Raw genomic sequence first — 23,919 nt, forward strand, 5'->3', positions numbered from 1 at the left:
ATGCCAAAATAAGACCAAAAAAACAAGACTTTCCTTGTTATTTTAGTTGTTTATGCTGACCACTTACCAGAATTTCCAGTTTAATCTCAGAAGACGTCGAGTGTAACGTTCATATAATCTATGCGATAGCGTCCCATGGAGTGGGCGTGGTCAATGTAATGTACGTCCAGTGAAACTTGCAGATGCCGTGTGTTAATTTTCCTTTATTTACCCTCATGAAGACTAGCTACACATTTTTAAGCTGGTTTCCCCACAACATCTCCGAAACCCTCACATCCCTCTGTCTCAAATCTGTGTCTTACAAGGGGACGTCTGAACATTTGTCATTTAGCAAAAGTGGGCGTGGACTGGATGATAATAATATTTATGCCAGCATAATTGTATTATTTTACTACTTATTATATAATTTATTACTAATGGTGCGTTTATTGTTATTTTTTTAATAACGAATAATTTACGCTATTCTAAAATATAACTGGAAATATAAAAATATAAATTACACTATTCTGAAACAATGCTTTATATCAATGATAATATAAATAATAATGCTAATTAGCCTAATAATTATTGCATTTATTCAGTTAACAAAAAAAAAATAATAAGTTGGTGGTTACAGTGCTGCATTTAATGGTGTTTCTGCAGGGTTGATACGGGTGAAATTAAAAAAAAATATAGGAACAAATTTCTTTAATCTAGATACATTTACTTGTAAGGCAAAAATTCCTTTAATGTTATTTTTCAGAATAATTGATTAATGTTAAGCACGTTTATGATTAAAACAAGAACAAATATCCCTCAATGGGCTCAAAAAACTACTTTATTTAATTAGAAAAAAATTACTCCTCATTGGCATGAGAGTTAATGTATCTTGATTTAACATTTACATATTATATTTTATCATAGCTTTTTTTGAGCAAGCAACATTTAATGTCAGCTATGCTCTGATTAAAAACTTTCTGAAGGCCTTAAATTGATATCTATCTATCTATCTATCTATCTATCTATCTATCTATCTATCTATCTATCTATCTATCTATCTATCTATCTATCTATCTATCTATCTATCTATCTATCTATCTATCTATCTATCTATCTGTTCATCCATCCATCTATATATAAATGTTCGTTATATGTATTAATAACAATAATGCTATTCAATGGTGATTACAATGCTGCAAGGGTATAATATGGTTCCAGGATAATTTATAAAGGTGAAATTAAGAAGGAAATTAGATTGTTTTAATAGAAACACCTTTTTTTTAAAATTTTTTTTATCAAGTTACATTTACTTGTAAAGCAAAAATGGACCAACTTTTTTTTTTTAACCAATGTTAAGCACGTTTATAATTAAAGCAAGAACAAATATCTGTCAATGTGCTCAAAAATTCAACTTAATTCAACAAGAAAAAAACATTTTACTCCTCATTGGCAGGCGAGTAAATGTATCTTGTATGTATGTAATATTGTACATATTCATGCGTATGAAATGTTTAATCACAATCTTATTTAAAACATTCTTAGGACATTAAATTAGAGTCTATCTATCCATCCATCCAAATAAAAGAATGAGTTTTGAGCAGTTGCTTTAACAAAAAAATAGTTCACAAGTAAGAACCAAAGAAAAACACACAGCATTTTTAGATATTGCTTGTTGGGCACCAGAAATAGTTTTTAGTCTGTAATACAGCACACATATACATAGGATTATACATTCCCAAACAACGACATGCAAGTCACTTTGAGTAAGAAAATGTCTTTTGATAACCAAAAAAATCCTCCTTATGAAATTCTCAGCTCTTTTTTTTCCAAATACTAAAAAATGAAGCTTTACATAAATTATGATCACGCTCCGGCAGTTTTTTAAAAATATATACACAGGAAAAATATATATATGATTACACAATATACAATAACATAACAAAAGTGCAAAACTTAAGTTTGTCTAGTCACACAACCTGTAAAACTATATGCAGGAATGCTCTTTCTTCCAACATACTGATGTTACAACTCAAAAAAGAAAAAAAATGAACAAACTATGCATTAGTGTTGCTAATAAAGTCAATTACTGTTTTTTTCACAACACTGTAGGTACCAAAACAAGAACACTTCCTGAAGTTGCAGAAAAAACCCTGTAAAGCTTTCTTTCTCTCTCTCTCTCTCTCTCTCTCTCTCCATTTAAAACGACAATGCTGACAGCCCTCCAAAGACATCAAAATCTGGGAGAATCGAGAAAAACACACCTTTTTAGGAATTGTTAGGCAACACACACTTCAATTAAATTTTACTTCAGCTGTAAAACTATTTAGAGCAGATGTGATTGTGCAAATCACACAAAGGCAAAAAAGGGCACATGATGGTGTTTACAGCAAGGCCAAGAGCATGGCGACGTTGATAGGCAGGTCTATCCTTTCATTCGTGTATGGCATGGACCGAACCCGTTCAGGAGGAGAGAGCAGAAAGGCTGTAGGTCCCACACGCTGCTCCACGCAAGTCAAACACTGAACACCACCCGCGTCCACACTGTCCATCTGAAACACATACAGTGAAAGATGCAAATTAGAAAGCAACATACAACTTCCTTATATAGAGTTGAAGGCAGAATTATTAGCCCCCCTGTTTTGTTTAACGGAGATACGTTTTCAAAAACAGATTTCTAAACATAATAGTTATAATAACTAATAAAGACTATAAGATGCTAGTATTCACCTTAAAGTGACATTTAAAGGCTTAACTTGGTTAATTAGGCAAGTCAATGTATAACAGTGGTTTGTCAATGGGGGAAAAAATTGCTTAATCTTTCTATATTCTGTCATTGGTGGCCTCTAATGTAGTTCACTGTATTTTCTAAACATATTTGGTTGAAATGTCTTGGTTATTTGAAAAAAATGACATATTAGCCATAATCAGGTACAGTCTGGTGACTGCATTTGACTTGAGTGACTACTAATTGAGGACCATGAAAGGAATAAAATGGAGCTGAAAAATAGCAACAGGGGTGAAACAATGCAGTACAAAATATGGTATTTAAAAATTACATTTTAATAAATGAAAACCAAATTTAAAGCAACAAATAAAAATCCTTGAAATTCCATGGTCTGCTTAAACCTGTTTTTAGACATATTATAAACAAATTAAAGAGTAAAAAGACACTGACATATCTGACGGGGAGTTTGCACATGCTGAGGACGGAGTCTGCGCTGATTTGGTTCTCACAGTCCTTAGTTGAGCAGGTGAGCGCTGGATCTTTACTCAGCAGAGAGCTGGTCTGCTCTGATCTCAGGAAATACTCCTGTGACAGACAAATATGCTTCAGTGTCATCACATATGGATAAAAATAATGATGAAATGCAAAGACAAAGAGCAGTAACTCACCCCAGTGAATGTGATGAGATTGGTGATGGTCTTACTGATGTAAAGGGTTTTCTTGGCTCGAGTGATGGCCACGTATATCAGGTTCCACTCGTCATCTGGGACGTTATCTGCAGCCAGAGAGTAAAGATTTAGGTTTATGAATGACTAAATTGGGAACAATCTATTAAACTTTTTTTAATTATGATTATTTTTTTACATTTGCATTTTTATGCATATGAATTTTAGTGTAAAGTGTAAAGTGTATGATTTTTGGTCACACTTTATTTTAAAATGTATATTTTTTGCTAATAACAAACCATTAACTCTGACTTTCTGCTTGATAAACTCTTAATTTGCTACTTATAAATAGTTAAGTTATTGGTATTAGGTATTATGTAGGACTAGGGTTTAAAATAAGACCATGCAGAAGAATATGTACTTTGAGTACTAATAAACAACCAATATCAATAAATGTTTATTACTACCATTTATGTTTAACTTTTAATATATAGTCATTTATACATAAATATGCATTTTTATATTGTGCATATTCACTTAGAAATGGAATCTGGAATAAAATACTTAACAAAACAGTTTTGTGAAACCAAGTCATGTAGAAATATAACAAACCTATACTGAAACCACCGGCTCTCCGCAAGTTGTGTCGAGCACATGGTACTTTTGCAAAGTCATCGGTCACAACAACTACATCAAACTCCAGGCCTTTTGATTTATGCACCGTGCCAAGGATAAAATCTGTCACGATCAGAAAGACAATAAAGACAATTAGCTTGCATATGGTGAGATTTTATCCTCATGCTAATACTGTGTGTATTTCTCAAAAACAGCTTTTTAGTCTTTAAGTTGCTCACCTGCATCCTGTGGACTTCCCTGGGCACAATCGTAGATGCGTCTAACCAGCTCTGGAATACGTTTGTTGTATTTTTCCACCATGGCCAGCTTGCCCTCCAGCTCGCGGTCCTCTGAGGCTATGGCGTATCCCTTCAGACCCATGAATCCACCCATCTTTTCTTTGCAGAAATTCCGGATGAAGAAATCCTTGATCTTGAGGTTGTCTGAGATTGAGAAACAAAGCAAAACAAGATTTAAAACACTAAAACGCATAACAATGCAATTATGATGTTTTAAAAATATATCATTAAACTTCAGTGACTCGCCTTTCTTGCGCGTGTCTTCAGATTGTGTCAGGACCCAGATATCCATAATTTTGTCCAGTCCAAAGTTTTCAACACCCTGAAATCAAATATTAGCATTTTTTATTTTTTAAATCAGACATTTCGTACAGTATTTTCCACAAAATAAGTCACAGCGGTAAAAATAGCAATGTTGAAAGAGGAAAATAAATTTAAAATAGCAGGTAAGTCACATTTGATAATTAAACTAATAAATATTATAAAATGGTCTAAATCTAGCCAAAATTACAATGTTTTCTACACATTTCTTTTTAATCCCCATCTTCTCAAAAAATACTTAACAATATTACTTTTAATTAAATGTAACATTTATTATATACGTGAAACTATAAACTTTTATAAAAATATTATACAATGAAATATATTATGACATATTATGACAATGAAATTAGCAGCATGCACACACAATTGCTTCAGGTTGTCCCAAAACAAATTGATTAGTTTAACTTCTGTTTCAAATGCTTTGAACATAAAACAATTACGTTTTCCCCAAAATAAAACCGTTAAAATTGTGTCGTTTCAACTTATTTTAAATGAACAAGCAGCAAAAAGACCCAGAACGCTGCGGCCAGGATTCTGAGCAGAACCAGGAAATCAGAGCACATCACACTTGTCCTCGGGTCTTTGCACTGGTGCCCAGTTACATTCAGAATAGATTTTAAAGTATTATTACTTGTCTCTAAATGACTAAATGGCCTAGGACCTCAATACATTACAGATATACCCACTGAATACAAACTTAACAGATCACTTAGATCTTTAGGAACTAGAAATTCCAAGAATTCAGTCAAAGCAGGGTAAATCTGCTTTCAGCAACTATGCTCCACGCTGCTGGAATCAGTTTCCAGAAATGATCAGACATGCTCCAACATAAGGCACATTTAAAACAAGACTGAAAACACATCTGTTTAGCTGTGCCTTTACTGAATGAGCACTGTGCTACGTCCAACAGATCGCACTATTGTGTCTTTCTTTTCTTTTTCACTTATTTATAACCTGTTTTAACACGCTTTAATCCGTTTTTAACCACTTATATTATTTGTTTTTATTTTCTTATCTTTTTCATTTCTGTTTATGTAAAGCACTTTGAATTGCCACTGTGTATGAAATGTGCTATATAAATAAACGTGCCTTGCCCTGCAAAAGTAATTTTTTGAGTGTAGGAAATGCACTATACAGATGTTCAAACATTTCAGGTTCAACACTACTCTAAATACCCAAATGCTTGCTTTAAGTTAATTACATATTAGTACCTTACACAAAGTCAAAGTACATTTAAGATAATTCAAAAGGCTTTATAAAACTAATAGTCAACCTGAACGAATATGACATTTTAAATGAACGTTTAGATAAAAACATTCCCATTGCTGTATTGTTCCTTAGTGAATGCACTCACTCCCACAATGCAGATCTTGCAGTTAGGGTTGACTTCAGTGAGCCGCACAGCCTCGCTGAAAACCGTGACATTACAGCGGCTCAGAATCGCCACACTTCCTTCAGGCATCTTCTGTCCATGTTTCAGATGAAGAAGAGTTTGTGTGTCCTCTCCTCTTACACTGCCTGAAAAAAGGCACAGATTATTTTGCCTAGTTCAAACCCTAAATGCAAGGAAAAAAATATTGTTTCAGCAAATATAATAATACTACCAATACTACTAATACTACTACTACTACTAATAATAATAATACTTAATTAATATTAGTAGCAGAATTATTATTATTATATTTGCTGAAAGATTTTTTTTGACCCAATAATATTGCTTAATCTCACCATCCTGATGGCCGCCAACCAATATCTGTTTCACTCCTTTACAGCCGTCCAATATTGAAGCACCAACATACGCAATTTCAGAGCCAAACCTAAAGCTCTGTTAAAAAAAAAAAAAAAAAAAATGAATATGATCAAATCTCACAGTGGCAGCGAATGCTATATCTCTAGTCACTTTGTGGTTTGATTCTTACCTGTGTGAGATAGTAGATGTGTGTGTGTTGAACAAAATACAAAGCGTTGACTGCTCCTCTGAAAGTGTAGATCTGCTGATGAGGATCTCCAACCAGGATTTTCCCACAGCGCTGGGAGAGCATGATGTCCATGATGACTGATGAAATAATAACATAACAACACATTATAGTATCTGAAAACACAACTTTTAGGAATTTAGTGCAGAATGAAAATGCAAAATTACTAAATTACACTAAAAATTACAATATTTTAATTTCTTAAATAGTTTTTTTTTCTACATTTACAACACAAATACTAAACAAAACATATAATTGCCTAAAATTGGATGAATTTACTAAACAATCATAGGTTAGTTTTAATTTTTACCTGGCGTACAGTCTTGAGCTTCATCAATAAATATGGCATCATATCGGTCCAGGACTGGATTTTCCAGCTGCCAGAGTTTGAGGTATCCTATTGACAAACAATATTAAAAAAATAATAAAATGCAATTTTGTTTATTATTTTCCATTGATTATTTAGAATTTTGTTTAACATTTCTCTTATTATTTAGAATTATATTAGAATTTTTGCAGCTTACCATCATGGGTCATGTTGTACACTCGGTCTCTTCTGGTCCGCATCTCGACCATTTGGTCCCATATGTTCTGCGCGAGACTCACAAAGGTCTGGAAAGAAAGATTTTTTGGGTTACAACACTTTGGTTTACAAATGTCCCACTAATTCATTACATTTTATTTTCAAGATATTTTCTGTTTCCATTAGAAGTATGGAATTTATTAAACCTTAAACCAACATCCAAGTTAGAAAATAAGATAAAAAACATGTCATTATTTTCGTACATTAAATATAGTACATTATATAAAATGCATTACATATACAGTAACATTTCAATGTTTTTAGAGCAAATATAATGACTAGCATAGTAATTAGTTTACTATCATCACAGCATTAAAAGTACATTAAGTGTTCAATAGTTGGAACTTAACAAAAACATTTTAATGACAAATTAAATGACCTGGATGATTTACGAATCACAGTGTAGTAATTGTAATTTTATACTTTTTCACTATCCTTCAACAAGTTAATATCCCTTCTATGTTCTCATGATTTTAATTTAATAATTTAAAAATAGTAATAACACATTTAATATTGTCGCTCATTCTTTGATATATGTTAAGTGCGGGTCAAAATAGAAGCATGTTGTTTTATTATTACATGAATGTAAGCATGTTGTTTTATTGTTACATGTTGTTTTATTGTTACTTTAATGTATCCGTCATGTTCAGAGATGAGGATTTTTTTATTCATTATTTTTACATTAAAGCAGATGGTTTTCTCATATTAAACATGATTTATATGTATATAAATAAGTATAATTGAATGCAGACACAAAACAGCCCATTCAACAATGCATCTTCATGTTACCCTTTTGGCCTCTTCATCTGGCTGTTCCCTTAAGCCTTTTGTATTCTTGTACTCGAACGGGACGTGTTGCGTGTCGACACGCTGGTCTGTGGACGCCCAGTAGTTGTTAAGCGTTTGCGTCACGACTTTAGCATTGACGAATCCTCCATGTCCTTTCGGTAAGACCCACGCCACATCAAATGGCTTCAAATTACTTGACAGTTTCCTGATATTCTTATACCTGCAAAGCAAAAAAAAAAAAAAAAAGACATGCAAATAATCTTAGCTCATTCATTATTATTATTATTAGGGCTGCACGATATTGGAAAATTTGCAATATTTTGTTATTCTGCTACAGTTGAAGGCAAAATTATTCATTATTATGAATTAATTATTCAATTGTTTTTTTGAAATATTTCCCAAATTATTAGAGCAAGGAAGTTTTCGCAGTAATTCCTATAATATTTTTTCTTCTGGAGAAAGTCTTTTTTGTTTTATTTCGGCTAATATGAAAACAGTTTTTAATTTTTTTTATGTCAATATTATTAGCCCCCTTAAGAAATATTTTTTTCAATTGTGTACAGAACAAATCATTATCATACAATGAATTGCCTAATCACCCTAACTTGCTTAATTAACCTAGTTAAGCTTTTAAATGTCACTTTAAGCTGAATACTAGTATCTTGAAAAATATCTAGTCAAATATGTGTGTACGGATTCTGTAGGGTAGAGCATCCGCATAAAATCTACTGAACTAATTAAAAGCATTGATAAATACAATAAAGAAACAGTTACAATTGAAATAAACAGTGCTTGATCTGAGCCTAACAGTATTTAGATACAGTAACTAAATAATAAAAACAATTCAATAAAATTGATCATTATAGAGTCACTAATGGTACAATTTCTTACGCCTGAATGCTATTTAAAACCCTCATACAGTCACAGGCCTCAAGAACTCATGCAAATGATTAATTATGATAAAGACACAACATTGCAAGTCCTGCGATATGACTGTTGTGACTACTGTTGGTTTACCATGTTTATTATTTGCAGGTTTTTATTTATTTTTATTATGTCCTAAAGCCTAACCAGGGACAAGGTCTGCAAAATAGTTTTATGCTATGTACGCGGCATTGGTTGTCTTTGTATAATAATGTCAAGGGTACTGTCCCTGTTAAATAAATGATTTGAATAAAATAAAAATGATCACATTGCGATATGGATGCTGAAACGATATATTGTGCAGCCCTACTTATAATAGTTTCTCGTTTGCTAAATGTTTCTCCAATAAACAGACCTCACTCCCACAGATCTGTAGGCCATTGAATGGACGGTGCTGCATTCGACGTTGTGTGGAAATAACCGATTGGCTTGCACCGCTACAGATTTGTTAAAGGCCAGATAGAGGAAGCGCAGGTCTGGCCTCTGCTGAGCATATTTCACTAGCGTGGTTGTCTTTCCAGTGCCTGCGACAACAGAAAAAGGGATTGTAAGACCAGGATACTATTTGGTGCTATACTACAGGATTACTTTTAGTGGCAAAATCATTTCAGTTATTGTTCCTTACCTGCAAAAGCCATTATTTTGACAACGTGATGATGCTGGATGTCGTGGTTGAGAATCTGCTGCTGTTCGTGAGTGATAAGCTGCCTAAAAATGAAGATAATTAGGTTTGATGACTATGACTGAGGTAATTATATGGATGTATTATATGTGCATGTGATGAATTAAGATATCAATTAATTATAAAGTTGCATTACAAAAACATTTGGGGTTGATAACTATTTAATTTGTTTATAATAAATACACATTATCATTATTTATTGGACCAAACATATAACAGTAATATAACATTTTTAATTGTTTGTTTAATTAAAAATTAGCAAAAATGTAACAAATTTAATAATTAACAAATCATTATTTGTTTGACCAACGATATAACAGTAATATGACAATATAAAAATATAACATTTACATTTTTTTATTTAACTAAAAATTTGGATATAAGCTTAGGGTTTAAATTAGTAGGGGTTGATCTTTTTTTTTCATAATAATAATAAATATATATTATCATTATTTATTGGACCAAAAATATAACAGTACTACAACAATAAAACAATATAACATTTTTAATTGTTTATTAAAATTGCTTGTTGAAAATTAGGATCATAACAAAGGGGTTAAAAAGTTTGGGATTGGTAACAATTAATTTTATAATAATAAAATAATACATAAGATCATTATTAATTTGACCAAAAATATAACAGTTGTAATACAGTATAATGATATAACATTTACATTTTTTATCCAAAAATTAAGACGGCAGCTAAGGGGTCAAAAAGTTTAAGGTTTAAAACTGTATTTATTATAAAAATAATATATTATAATTATTTATTTGATCAAAAATATACAATATAATAATATAACATTTACATTTTTTATTTAACTAAGAATTTGGATAGTAGCTAAGGGTTTAAATTGGTCGGGTTAATAACAACTATTTTTTAATAATAAATGCATATTATCATTAATCATTTGACCAAAAATAGAACAGTAATATTGTGACATTATTTCAATTTGAAATAAATATATATTTTTAAACTGAATATAATTTAAAGATTTTATTTATTTGTTTGATACTGAAACGACATTTTCAGCAACATTATTTCAGTCTTCAGAGTCACATGATCCTTTAGAAATCATTCTAAAATGTTGATTTGTGTTAAACAAACATTATTGTTCCAGGGTTTCTGCAGAACTTTTTAGGACTCTATTAAGACCATTAAGAATGAAATTTTAGACTTATACGAGATTAAGGACTTTTCTAATGGCCTGTTATTATCATGAGGAATACTTGTTTTCTTTCCCTGATTAGGGAATTTAATTTGGCGATTTTTAGTGAAAATGTCTAACAGCTGTTGTCAATAGTATAACTTTGTAAAAATATATATTTAAAAAAGGGTTTGAGAAGTTTTGTTAGTCATTGGATGGATGTCAGTCCGATCGAGTAGATTTACTTGGATATAGCAAAATTAAGACCAGTTTGAAATGATTTAAGACCAACAACACAATATTTTAGTGAATTTAAGACTTTTTAAGGCCTAAAATTTTGTTTTAAAATAAGACATTAGGGCTTTTTAAGTCCCAGTGGACACCCTGTGATCATTTAGAAACATAACGATTATTTCCCAGCATACTTTAATAAACAGAAGTTCAAACAATAGAATCTTCTTGAAACAAAAATATTTTGTAACATTACAAACGCCTTCATCATTCAATTTGATGCAAAATAATGTAAGATAATAAGGCATTTATAAAATCTACCCCCAAACATTCTGAAATTAAAACTAACACCATATTGAAATGGCTGCCCACCTGTTGTCTTTCAGGCTTGTTGGAGATGCATTTTCCATCAAGTGCAAGACATAAAAGATGTTGTAGTGCCACCTAAAAATAGAAGATCAAAAAGTAAAGAGCTATTTATATCTAGATGCAAACGTTTGATAGCAAGTTTTTGTCTTTCTTGCATTCAGTTAAAAATCACCTAGTAACCACTGTTTACTTCCTCAGCAGTCGAATGTAAATTCTGGAACGCTGTGCAGAGGTTAGGGTCATTTGCAGGAAGCTCTTCAAACTTGGTCTCTTACCTGTTGCTTATGTTAATATTCCGCTCTCTCATGGCCAGAAGTAAAGTCGCCACTGCCCACAGGTATTCAGAAATCCCCCCTGTGGTCAGCAGACAGCCAGATCTCCGCAGAAGAGCTACCAGGTCCAGGATATCTTTCACTCCGTCAGCTAAAATCAACAACAGTGCCATGGCAGACCAAGGGTTTGGACCCTGCAATACAAGTCAAACATCAAAACTGCACAATAGAAAGCAACATAAAGGCTCACGTAGTTTCAAATACTGTTCACTGAGTACACATTACTGTACCTCTTCATCCACCATGTCTGGGAGTCTATCTTTCATACAAGCTTCAGCGTGAGTGTACAGCCGGTGTCTTTTAATACATGTCAACACATCCTCCACATTCACCCGTTTGCTGTGTTTGAACCCTGACATATACCTGGGAAATTAAATGGCAACAATTCACATCATCGCATTCTCATTATACTTTTCTGATTTTGACTTTCTTTAATATCCACAAGTGGAACTTTTGGCTTCCATAACATCATTACATTAAAAATTTAACATAATTACATTCAACACAATCACGTCACATAAACAAAATAATATTAATAATAACATAAATGCATTAAACATCATCACACAAATCACACTGAAAAGGCATATAACACAATTAAACCTATTTAGTTATTTAAGCTCTCCCTTGTTTTTGTTCCTCTATGATTTTCTATGTATTTTCATTTTGTTTGCTAACTGTTTAAGTATTTATCTGTTAAAATGTTATCACTATTTTGCTAGCGTTGCTTTGTTTTGCATGTAATTGCATGCCTCTTTATAGTTTTCTGATTTTGACTTTCTTCAACATCCACAAGCGGAACTTTTGGCAACCATAACATGATTACGTTCAAATTTGACATAAATTCATTCAACTTAATCGCATCACATAAATAATAATAATATTTATAATAATAATAACAATAACAACAATAATAAAAACAACACAAATACATTGAACATCATAACACATACCACATTAAAAAGACATATAACACAATTACCCTACCCATAATCATTTTATTATTCAGTTCTCTTATTTTTATTCCTTGATTTTCTGTGCACTTTCATTTTGTTTCTCAACTATTCAAGGATTTATCAGTTAAAATGTTATTACTATCTTGCTATTGTTGCATGTAAGTGCATGCATTATGTATTTCTGACTTTGACTGTCTTTAATATCCACAAGTGGAATTTGCCTTTGGCTTCACAAGACAATTACATTTAACATTATCATGTCACATGAAAAAAACATCAAATAACACAAACACATTCAACATGCATATAACAGAATTAACCATACTCTTACTCCTCTACTCTCCCTTATTTTTATTTATTTTCATTTCAGAAAATTATTAATTTATAATTTTAAGTTAAGTTTCAATTTAAAGTTTAATCCAACTATATTTAAATCAAACAGATGCCAATGTTTTATGTGTTCTCACACCCAGATAGAGCATTAAAAACTTTCTCCATTACTTTTATTCCTCAATTATTTTCCATGCATTTTGATTTTGCTTGTTTACTGCTTTAGTATTCATCAGTGTAAATGTTATTATCTTGCTAGCGTAAATTTATTACTATAAGCTGTCCATTTAACTACAGTAGACCCCCGATGTGCCAACCTCAGCAGTAGTACTACAAAGTGATGCAAGGTGTGAAAGTGGGGGCTGTGAACCTCTTTCTTTTGTACTTCACAGGAGAAAGTGTTAAGTGAGGGGATGTAGTGTGAGGAGGATTGTGTTTCTTCTTACCTCAGCATGTTGAGGAGACACAGGTCCTCCTTTTTGCTAATTTGATTAGCATCCAGGATAGACCTCACCTCCTTAACACCCTCGGTTTCCCGTTTGCGGTATCTGCAGTACAACTTCTTCCAAGGAAGAAACTGGGAAAAAATGAATGAGATGTCACAAAATACTGCCACTAAGATACGCAAATAAAGCAAAAAAAAAAAAAAAATTAAATGAAAAAGATTTTATTGACACACATATTACATGTTATTTTAGCTTATATATGGATTCAAGCTCGAAATTGTTTATACACCTGGCAAATTCTTACTTATAGTTACTTTTAATTCAACGAGTTTTTTTAAATCTGAAAATGATGCAAGATTCTCCTAAAAGTTAATAAGACGATGTACAAGTGGCACGATTGTGGAAAAAAAGATGTTTCTCAGCATTTGAACAAAAATTTAGGGTATGAATAATTTTTTATATATATTAGGGCTGCACGATATTGGAAAAAATGACATTTGAATATTTAGTTTTTCTGCTATACATATTGGGATATGAATATAATTTCAGAAGATGATCCTTTGGAAAGAATTCACAATTTTACATTGACTGGGAGGAAATTGTGTGCGAGTGCATCTGCATCAAATGTACAAAACTATAAAATATTTATACAAAATTAAATCAATGACAGCACAGATAAGGAGAATCGACCAAAAATAAAAAATGAACAGCACTTTATGGTTTCCACTGGAGTCCGAACGAACAGAAATTCAATAATTAAAATGTAAAATAATGTAATATAATAATATAATATAAATAATTTAACAAAACTAATCTCTTTTGAAGTGGGAAACTTTCTAATTGCTTGTCTCTAAATCGCTTAAATTCACTTGAAATCGATTGAGATCCAGCAACGTGACTATTGCAGATTCACCCATTGTGATATCGATGCTGAAACCATATATTGTATTGCATTGCATATACATAAAAACTTTTAATTAAAGTAAAATACAAATTATAACTTAAAATAAATACCTGCTTAAATTATGTATATATACAACTTATTGATTATTGAAAAAAAGCTGTTTTCCAATAAAGATATGTAAATAAAGCCTCATCATCATGTAGTGTAAAAAACATATGAAATAATAAAGAAAATGTGTCTTTATATCTGTACTTGTTAAAAAGCAATAAGTGATAACATTAAATTTTAAAGAATCAAAAATATCTTGTTGATAAATGGGTAGGTCCTGGTGGCTTGAAGGATAGCAACAAAGCATTAGTGTTTAAAATGACAGTAATTTAGCGTGTAATGTTTGAAAGACACACCTTGGGGTCCATGACCACGTCTCTCCAGTGACGGCACACCAGACTGATGTGCTGAAAGAGATCCTGAGCAGGGAGAAGAGCGAAAACTTCCCTTAGGATCTCTTCGGGCAGATCCTGGACGTGACCCTGTGGCACCTCCTGCCCTCCCCGCACTCCCAGCAGCCCAAAATGGGCATCAGGAAGAGCTTCCACCGAGTCCTCTTCGTCTCCTTTGTTCACAGCAACCTCCGCCTGCTCTTTTTTGACCGATACAATTTCCATCTCAAAGTCATCATCAAACATGTCCTCTGTGATTCCTTCCATGAAGTCCTCTTCAACATTTTCCTCTTGTGGGATGCATTTTTCTTCCTCCTCCTCCTCATTCTTTATAGGAGTTTTGGTTCCTTTTTGCGGGCTGGAACTGATGACTCCAGTGACGGAGAAGAAATCAGTGATGCCCTTCTGTTGTCCTGCACCATCTGAAGCTTAATAGCCAAAACAATAAATTAAAATGTTTGAAAAAGAAAATATTCATAGTAGCTACACTCAACCCCCCATACAAAATGCATAAAGATGCAAAAGAAACATATGAATGAGACAGTACCACGTCTTCTTCTTTTCGTGGGTGTCCTAGGCTGAAGTCTTTGGTTTGGATCTCTGTTGTTGAGACTGACACTGAATGGCTGTGTAAGAGACTGGCTCCCAGTGTTGCTTTGAGCCAGATCGTTACATTCTGAGGGCCCCAGATGCCTGCGTTTGGCCCTTCCTATTGGAAACATATGCAGATACACAGAATGACTGTGGGGAAACCACAGAAACATATATTTATGCACCTCACGAGTCGCGAGATTGGAGCTGAATGCAAACTTTAAATGCAGGCGTGTGCTCGTTTACTTACAATAGAACAGGCATTTAAATTACTCAAAAACAAACACGACGTGTAAAGAGAAAACCCACAAAGGGGGTCATCGTTAATATTTACCTATCATGGAAGACTCCATGATGAATCACAGTGCGATAAAGTGTAACTTCCACAGAAAACAACACAACAACAACTTCAGGAGGGCTCCATTTCCGCTCTACCTCGCTACAAATGAAAGGTTCCTGGCGTTATTTTCAAAATAAAAGTTCTAATAATACTTGCTTCTGATTGGACAGACGCGTGGTTTAGAGTCCACTTGATTGGTTGAGCGCTACGTTCGCGTTTGCCATGCTCACTTTTCTGTATGATATATATCTTTACGCCGGTAGAAGGCGACAAGCGACTGTTTCAGGCAATTATATGCTTTTTTGCGTCTCAAAATTGTTTTTCCTAACCGAACAAACAGTTAACATCAATAACTTCTTGAAAAGTCTTGAAGCATTGGAGTCAGCTCAGGAAGAATGAACCGGTAAGATACAACGAAAATGTCAACAAAAAAGATGACAGTGTTTGGTCACCAGCGTGATATAAACATAATTAACAATATAAACGTTAGAAATTTAATATTAACATATTTTATTTCAGCTTGTTTTCAGCTTATTTTAACTTCTGCCCCTTTTAATTTAGCTTAAAAATCGAAATATAAATAGTTATAATAGTATGGCGATAATAAAATACTGCTGATTAAATTAATGGGTTATAATAAGCTAAATTACTTCAAAACCCCCAATCAGTGTAATATAATAAGTTTTGATTTTTAAATTTTTGTCATTTTCATTTTATTTGTTCGTTTGTAGTTGATTTAAGTCACTGTCGAAACCATTCTGGCAATTTTAACCAGAGTGGAAAAAGAGGATAAATAATTTAGTTGTTAAAATATTTATACAGTTTTATTATGATATAACTGAACATATACAACCAAACATATATATGATTGAATAATCTGACAAATATAACAATTGTAAAGTAGTTAAAATACAAATAAATAACTAATTATTAAATAAATAATAATTACATATTAAATTAAATCAAATCAATAAATACATTGAGTTGAAATAAATAATTTTATATATATATATATATATATATATATATATATATATATATATATATATATATATATAAACTCTTTATAATATTTATTTGAATGACATTGTGTACATTGTTTTATACAAGAAACTATATGAATGCCTTTTGCATTTTAATATTGAGGTCCCTCACACGATCATGTTTAGGGGTCCATAGCATCCAATAGATGGCAGCAGACAGATATACTAAACTCTTTGCTCTGCCAGAGACTGTCTTGTTATAATGTGGAAATGAAAAGTTCTGTGTTTTACTCAAGCATTCACTCAAGCATTTCCAATCTTTTATGAATTCCTGTCTTCTATTAAACACAAAACAAAATATTCTGAAGATTGTTGGAAACCATTTGCTATTGACATCTATACTAGAAACAAAATTAGTATCGAAGTCAAAAGTTGCTGCTTAATATTCTTCAATATATCTTTTTTTTTGTTCAGCAGAAGAAGGAAACTCAAATGGAGGGACAGTAAATGAAGTGTGAGTAATGTACACATTGTCTTTAATGCACACTATGATAGCTATCATCTTCTTAGCTACTTTAACAACAAGATTAACTGTTAATTATTAACATTGCATCAACTTGTTACAAATGTAGGTGTCCTTATTGATTTTAAACACAGCCAGAACATTGATTTATTATTTCCAAATGACCAATAACCTTAGACGTGGAGCATGAGGACAAGGATTTTGTAAAGGTTTATTGACCTTGTTTGTTTTTGCAAGTAAATGATTTTAGTCTGAACTTGTGGATAAGTAATTATTGTGTATGTGGTGGTGGTCCTGGTCCCCATAATTGCAGACCTAACATTTGTCCACAACTATTTTTGAATGCCTTAATTACCATTTCTATGATGTAGGGCATCACGGTGACGCAGTGGGTAACACAATCGCCTCACAGCAAGAGGGTCGCTGGTTCGAGCCTCGGCTGGTTCAGTTGGCATTTCTGTGTGGAGTTTGCATGTCCTCCCCGTGTTCACATGGGTTTCCTCCGGGTGCTCCGGTTTCCCCTGCAAGTCCAAAGACATGTGGTATAGATGAATGGGGTAAGCTAAATTGTCAGTATATGTGTGTGAATGAGTGTGTATGGATGTTTCCCAGTGATGGGTTGCAGCTGCGTAAAAAAACAAATGCTGGATAAATTGGTGGTTCATTCTGCTGTGGCGGCCCCAGACTACTAAAGGGAGTAAGCCTAAAAGAAAATGGATGAATGAATATGTTCACTTTTATTTAAATTCTAGTTGAAGGATTTTTAATTATTTTTTTGTGTTTTATTAAAAATGTATTTAAATGCATTTGTAGTTTTTTGAATATAAATATTTTTCTAACACTTTAACAGGCATCATAACTGATCGGTAAACCTCTTGTCCATAGGTTATCATTAAAAAAATACTCAAAAGTTGCTTTGAGTGGTGTCAGGAAGACAATTTAACCAAAGTAAAAATTCAAAAAACAATTACAGGGTTAATTTGACGTGGTTTTGCATTTGCAGGGCATTTATTTTTGCAACTACAGCCTATTTATTTCACTTCAATAAAGGTTTTTTTTATTTCAAGTAAATTAATAAGAAAAATGCATGGTTTTAGTAATTTTATATTAAATACAATTTTTATTCAAATATAGCCGAATAGCAGATATTATATGAAAAACACAAAAATGCAGAACTTTAAATGCACATTTAAAAGCCAAGTTTAAGTTGGCTTAATAAATAAAATATAGCAGATCCTCCAATGTTAAATTAACATAGTATTAATATAGTTCTCATCTGAGTGTCTAAAACTAAAGCTGCGGTCACACTGAACTTTTCTCCTCACAGACTTCCATTCATACACACACAAATACTCTCAGACTGAAAATGCAAGCTCGTGCGACAAGTTTCGCAGTTCGCTTAATTGGAAAGTTCGAGCTTGGTGAACTCTGACCTGCGAAATTGCATCACATGATTGCGTGAGACCAATCGAAAATCAGAACATGACCTCTCTGGACAGAAATTTTAAATATGGACCAATCGCTAACTTTTTTTAATGTATACTCATCTTGTTTTATCCCACCCCTTTCGCAGTGCCGTAAAACAGAATTAAGCAAGCTCAAATTCCAGTGTGACTGTAGCATAACACACTGAGATAATTAAGTGCTGATTTAGCATTAATGATGAACACCTGCTGTTAACAAGCAAAATCACTGAGGAGAAACACTAAGCTAACTTCATTCACAGATGAAATCAGCTGAAAAGAAACACATTAAATCTCTCAAAGTCTCAGCAGAGGATCATTAAACAACAAAGTGTTAACAACTTCACGAACCACTAACCTGACAAATTCAGTTGATTAAACCTTAAAATTAAGGGCTGAGGTTAGTTAGTTTTTTGTTTCTCCTCAATGTTTCTGCTTGTTAACAGCATCATTAATCATCATTAATGCTCAATCAGCATTTAATTATCTTTTCACTTTTCACTTATCACTTTGTTAGTTTTGAACACTCAGATGAGAATTATATTAACACTGCATGTAACTACGGAGGTTTTACTGCAGATGTTAATAAAGTCTTAGTAAACTAAACCCGAATAGAATTATACTTTTAAAAAGCAAAATGACTTAAAAACAACTTCTGGCTCTTGATCAGATCTCTGGGCTGCTTCAAAAACTCTCATTCTGTACTTCAACTTTGTGCTGTTTTAAAGCCATCCTAAAGTTTAGTCTTCAAGGCTCTTGTGTGTACGTGAATGTGCATTAAGACATGCTCTAAATACCCCATAAGTGCTATTCAAATTGCAGGCATGAGCATGAGCTTGTCAGGAAAATTTGGGAGCAAAGTACACTCAAAAAACAGATTGCAAACTACTTATTTAAAATGAGCTGAAATAGCACAATCCTTAGGATTTTTTAGGGATAACGTAAATGTTTTGTGTTCAGTCCACTCAAATTTGTAAAAACGATTCAGTTAACTTAATCGATTTGTGTTGGGATGACACAAAGGAACTATGTGGAACCAGCATTGTTTCACAGGTGTAGGTCTACAATTATTATTGCTGCTTTTTATTTTGCTTAGATTTGTTTGGGACAATTTAATTGGTTTATGTTCAATCCACTTAAATTTGTTAAAAGTGTTAAGTTGACTTAATTTGTGTTGGGACAGCATGAATGAATTGTGTGGAAACCAGCATTATTATAGTTTCCTAAGCTACAAGTTAATGCAAATAAAGTCAAAATCAAGTCAAGTCAGATTTTTTACGTACCTTATGTGTTTAAAGTACTGTTTGAATTGTTTTGTACCACATCAAATTAATGTGACATTGTTAATGTAGAAGATGGAAACAGTATTTTCTTGGAAAACACACTCCAGTTACCTTCATTTGACTTTGAAAATTCAAGCATTGTTTAGAGAAAAAAAACAATAAATACTGTCATATCTTCTAAATAATCGGATTTTTGGCTCTTGTTCATGTGTTACCAAACCATAGTAACGTCTCTAAAGCCCGTACCAAAACTTTCCAGCTGCAGTTTTTGGAAAGGTTGACTCCTAGTGCTAATATTAATAGCTGTCATGTGGTGTTTGATTCCTTTTTGTCGTTTTTTTCCATACACTGCGGCTGACTGGGAATTCCTGCTCGTGTGAAGCTGCACGTATGCAGAATCAATCCAACACTCGCTTCTGAATCCTAACCGGAGGATGTGTGTGTGTGTTATTAGAGTCAGGCTTTGCTGAAATGGTGGAGTTCCCGCTTGGCTGCATGGACCGTCTATGACATCACCACCCAGAAGAGTGTGTATTAGTGAGTGCACTTCTTACAAGCCTGGAAAGTTAGTGAGCTGTTCTATGTCTCTTTCACTCCTCTGTTCATTTCACAATGTTTTAAATCTGCTAATGTGTTTTTCTTCTGAAATGACTTTATCTCTTAGGTGTTACGTACATTTACTCAGCAGGTTACGTACGAGCAGGCGGAAAAAAATGCTCACTCTGAAATTTCTTGTAATTTTAACCAAAACTAGCTGTAAATTGCACAAAAGTAATATGATAATATTATACAGCTTAACTTTACAATCTGTGTTAGGGTTAACGCATTGCAAGTAATGCGAGTTACGTAATAATATTACTTTTCTAAGTAACAAGTACAGTAATTACTTTTAAAAATTAAGTAATAATATTTTTTGTTGAATTAATTTGCTTTTAAAAAGTAAATAGCTGATTTAAAATTGAGATGAGAAAAACTCCTGCAAGTTCTGAAAGAGATCAAGCCTCAGCCAGGTCAGAAAAAGTAACTCAAAAGTAACGTAACCCATTACTTACCATAAAAGTAACAAAGTAACGCAACTAGTTACCTTTTAAGACAGTAACTCAATATTGTATTGGATTACTTTCCAAAGTAACTTCCCCCAACACTATTTACAATAATATTATATATTTGTCAAATAAAAAACATTTTAAAGCACATTTTCTAATAAAAAAACTTTTCAATTATTGTCAGTACACTAGAAAAATGTTAAAAGGTGAAAAAAAAAACTATTAAAAGGATATGGCAGTTAAGATGGTGAATTAAGTGTGAAAATCGAAATTGAAGTTTTTTTTTATTAAAGTAATACAAATACATTCGTTTTATTTGCAGCACTAAAAATAATTTTTTCAGAGCAATATTACGATTTAAAATATTAATAAAAAGTATTACATTAATTTTTCATTAATTATTTGTTTGTTTATTTATTTTTATTTGCTAAAAAATGAAAGATTATAACAGCTATATAAGGAATAACTGATGACAGGCTGATTTAAAAGTAATGCACCCCCAAGGTTGCGATGTAGGATGCAAAGTAATTAAATATTTAATTAAGCAATTAAAGACTGTCATACATTTTAAAAGAGAATATCATTTTAGTTTTTCATCTTTAAATGTCAGCATTCAATTTATTTTTAACCCAATGTAATATAGTTTGATACAGCATTAACTATTGAGATCTGAAACATTAGAAAAAACTTTGTGTTTTCAGGTTTTTTGTTGTATTTTCTGACTAAAAAGCATTTCAGTTGGTGCCAACATCAGATAATCAAGAAAATATGTTCAATATGTCAGTTTATATTATACCTAAAATGTGAAGGTTAGGTTATGTAATATAATGTAACAATTAAATGTGCTTAACATATTGTCAGAAAAACTAAACTTAACACTGAAAACAGTCTAACATCATTTACTCTCCTTATAGGGGAAACAAACATTATTTAACATTCGGACTATGTGTAAATTATGCTGCAGAACAGAACGTGACAGTAAAGTTCAGGTACAGCCATTATTTGTCTCATAAATCGAAAAATAGCATTTCTAAATGGCTCCAGCAAACTCATTCTTCTCAAGTTTTAAAATCTACAGCCTGAACAACTCAGTTTTTCAGCCGTTGACATGAACAGATGACGTCTGTTGTCTCTGCAAATGCGTCAAAAGATGAATTTCTAGCAAAGTTATTAGTAACCTTAAGGCTTGAGTTCACAAATCAGACTTAGTAGTGGCAACCACAGTGAGTGTGTATGAAAACCTGTTTGGACAAGCTTAAAGTTTATGCAAAAGTCTTAAATCTCTCCCACACACTGATGATTCCCATTCGTTTCTCCATATTTGGTGGAAATAAAGCTGCACATGCTGAACTTGATAATAAAGTAGCTTGTAGGAGCATGCAATTCTTGCTGGCTGATGTCGATGCATTGTTAACGCTTTTTAAATATAATGCTAAATGACTATAATTACCCCATTTTAGACTATGAAATTACAAGTAAACATGTGCAAAATTGCTGCAAAATTTGGCATGCTGCATTTGTGTTGTGATTGCTTTAGTTAAACAGGGCTCGTCTATATTTGAGTCATTTTCTTTGGACGCTTAACTGGTGCCACCCTGATTTACTTAAGTACATCATTTAAAAATACTTTTCAACAATATTTGTTCATTTCGTAGCCGTATAGCCGGATTTGGTGAATTTCCTCAGCATAATTTTATCCTTGGTTTCTGCTTCTAAATGTTTTCTGCAGTCACTAAATTGGGACTATTAAAACCTTTTTTGGTATTTAGTTATTAAAATAATATAGACATTAGATTAAACCTAGGCATCTAACTGAAATATATTTAAGGGGAAGTTTAAAAGTAATTAAACTAAATACTATTAAAATTTAATACTGAAATAAAAATAAAACTAAATAAATAATGCAAAACAACAAAATAATCTTTTTTTTTAAATGAAGAAAATAACAAAATAATATAAATTCTTTAAAACTGCATCTAAAATGTAAATTAAGTATTAAATTAATTGAAAAGCTGCTTAACAATGTAAAATTAAATAGTAAAAATTTAAATAAAAAGAAACTCCAATACTATAAACAATAAAAACCCCAGTTTCATAATTTGTTGATTTCATAAATGATGTTATCTAGTGAATCTTATCTATAGTGTAAAACTATTAAAAGCTATTGAAATTATTATAAATCTATTACAATTTCTGTTTATTCATAGTAACCTAAAAAAATACAAAATACTTCAATTAAATTTAGAAAAAAAATTATTTTAGGTTGAATTTTGAATGTTAATTATAAAAAAATAAGTGAAGTTAAAATAAAAAATGTTTAAAAATGTTAAATAAAAGCAAATATTATTATTATAAAATGAGTTTGTATGCTGTACTAGAATTATAAAATATAAGTGAAATACTATTAAAAATAAAAAAGTAATCAATACATTTTAAAAACTAAGAATATGCTTATTGAAAATTTATTAGAAAATGCTAATTCATTTTTTAAAATAAAAGCTGTAATAATATAGAAAAATATACAATATGAATAGGACTAAACCATTAATAATAAAACAATTGAAACTTGCTTTTTTGTTTTGCTGTTATTACGAAAGACTGTATTTATTATGCACAATAACTGTTATATTTGGACTATTGCACACACCATATAATATTTTGTTCAGTTCAGTTGTGAATCACTGTAAGGTTAAAGGAGGTCAGATTTCTCTGTAACCTTGAACCTTCATTTACTGTGAATTGCTCCTGGAATTTACAGTTAAAACTGTAATTGGCCGTTTTTTAAGAGAACCTGTGACATGAAACAGAAATAGATCTGTCTGAACGTAAGTCACGTGTCAGGAATGATGTAATCTTGGCTTGAAATTACCATCAGGGGTGGAAAGTATGACTGATGCACATTCAGTAAGGTGATTTTGCTAAATAAAATAAAATAATAATCATAAAAATAATAAAATAAATATAAAAAATAAA

At 31.9% G+C, this 23,919-nt stretch overlaps 2 protein-coding genes across 12 annotated transcripts in view; both read right to left on the bottom strand.

Annotated features, from left to right (window-relative positions):
- glt8d2 (glycosyltransferase 8 domain containing 2) overlaps positions 1-295 on the bottom strand; it is a 28,630-nt gene extending 28,335 nt beyond the window's left edge. For 8 of the 9 annotated variants that reach the window (XR_012401634.1, XM_073946627.1, XM_073946620.1 and 5 more), the window contains exon 1: positions 68-295. The gene's annotated coding sequence lies outside the window, so the exon portion shown is untranslated. The remainder of the gene's footprint in view (positions 1-67) is intronic. The other variant, NM_001039931.1, reaches the window with a different exon arrangement.
- A 1,339-nt stretch (positions 296-1,634) lies between these two features.
- Positions 1,635-15,755, bottom strand: fbxo18 (F-box DNA helicase 1). Of its 3 annotated transcripts, none has more exons than XM_009300168.4 (22): positions 15,643-15,755; positions 15,265-15,426; positions 14,682-15,145; positions 13,374-13,504; positions 11,872-12,004; positions 11,585-11,775; positions 11,313-11,384; positions 9,505-9,587; positions 9,235-9,403; positions 7,956-8,175; positions 7,108-7,195; positions 6,894-6,980; positions 6,527-6,663; positions 6,336-6,432; positions 5,962-6,125; positions 4,530-4,605; positions 4,224-4,427; positions 3,982-4,107; positions 3,373-3,479; positions 3,155-3,289; positions 2,365-2,528; positions 1,635-2,216 (listed from the first exon to the last, which is right to left on the bottom strand). In XM_009300168.4, exons 1-22 carry the CDS (start codon positions 15,659-15,661, stop codon positions 2,210-2,212), a joined length of 3,036 nt encoding a protein of 1,011 aa, XP_009298443.1. In that variant the 5' UTR covers positions 15,662-15,755; the 3' UTR covers positions 1,635-2,209. The 3 variants fall into 3 exon arrangements, with proteins under 3 accessions (XP_009298443.1, XP_073802732.1, NP_001038614.1); XM_073946631.1 differs by having other exon boundaries at positions 15,265-15,458; positions 15,559-15,751; NM_001045149.1 differs by lacking the exons at positions 1,635-2,216; positions 15,643-15,755 and having other exon boundaries at positions 2,338-2,528; positions 5,962-6,059; positions 15,247-15,439.
- Between the last annotated feature and the right edge of the window lie 8,164 nt (positions 15,756-23,919).

This window comes from Danio rerio, chromosome 4, assembly GCF_049306965.1.
Source record: "Danio rerio strain Tuebingen ecotype United States chromosome 4, GRCz12tu, whole genome shotgun sequence".
NCBI classification, from domain to species: domain Eukaryota; kingdom Metazoa; phylum Chordata; class Actinopteri; order Cypriniformes; family Danionidae; genus Danio; species Danio rerio.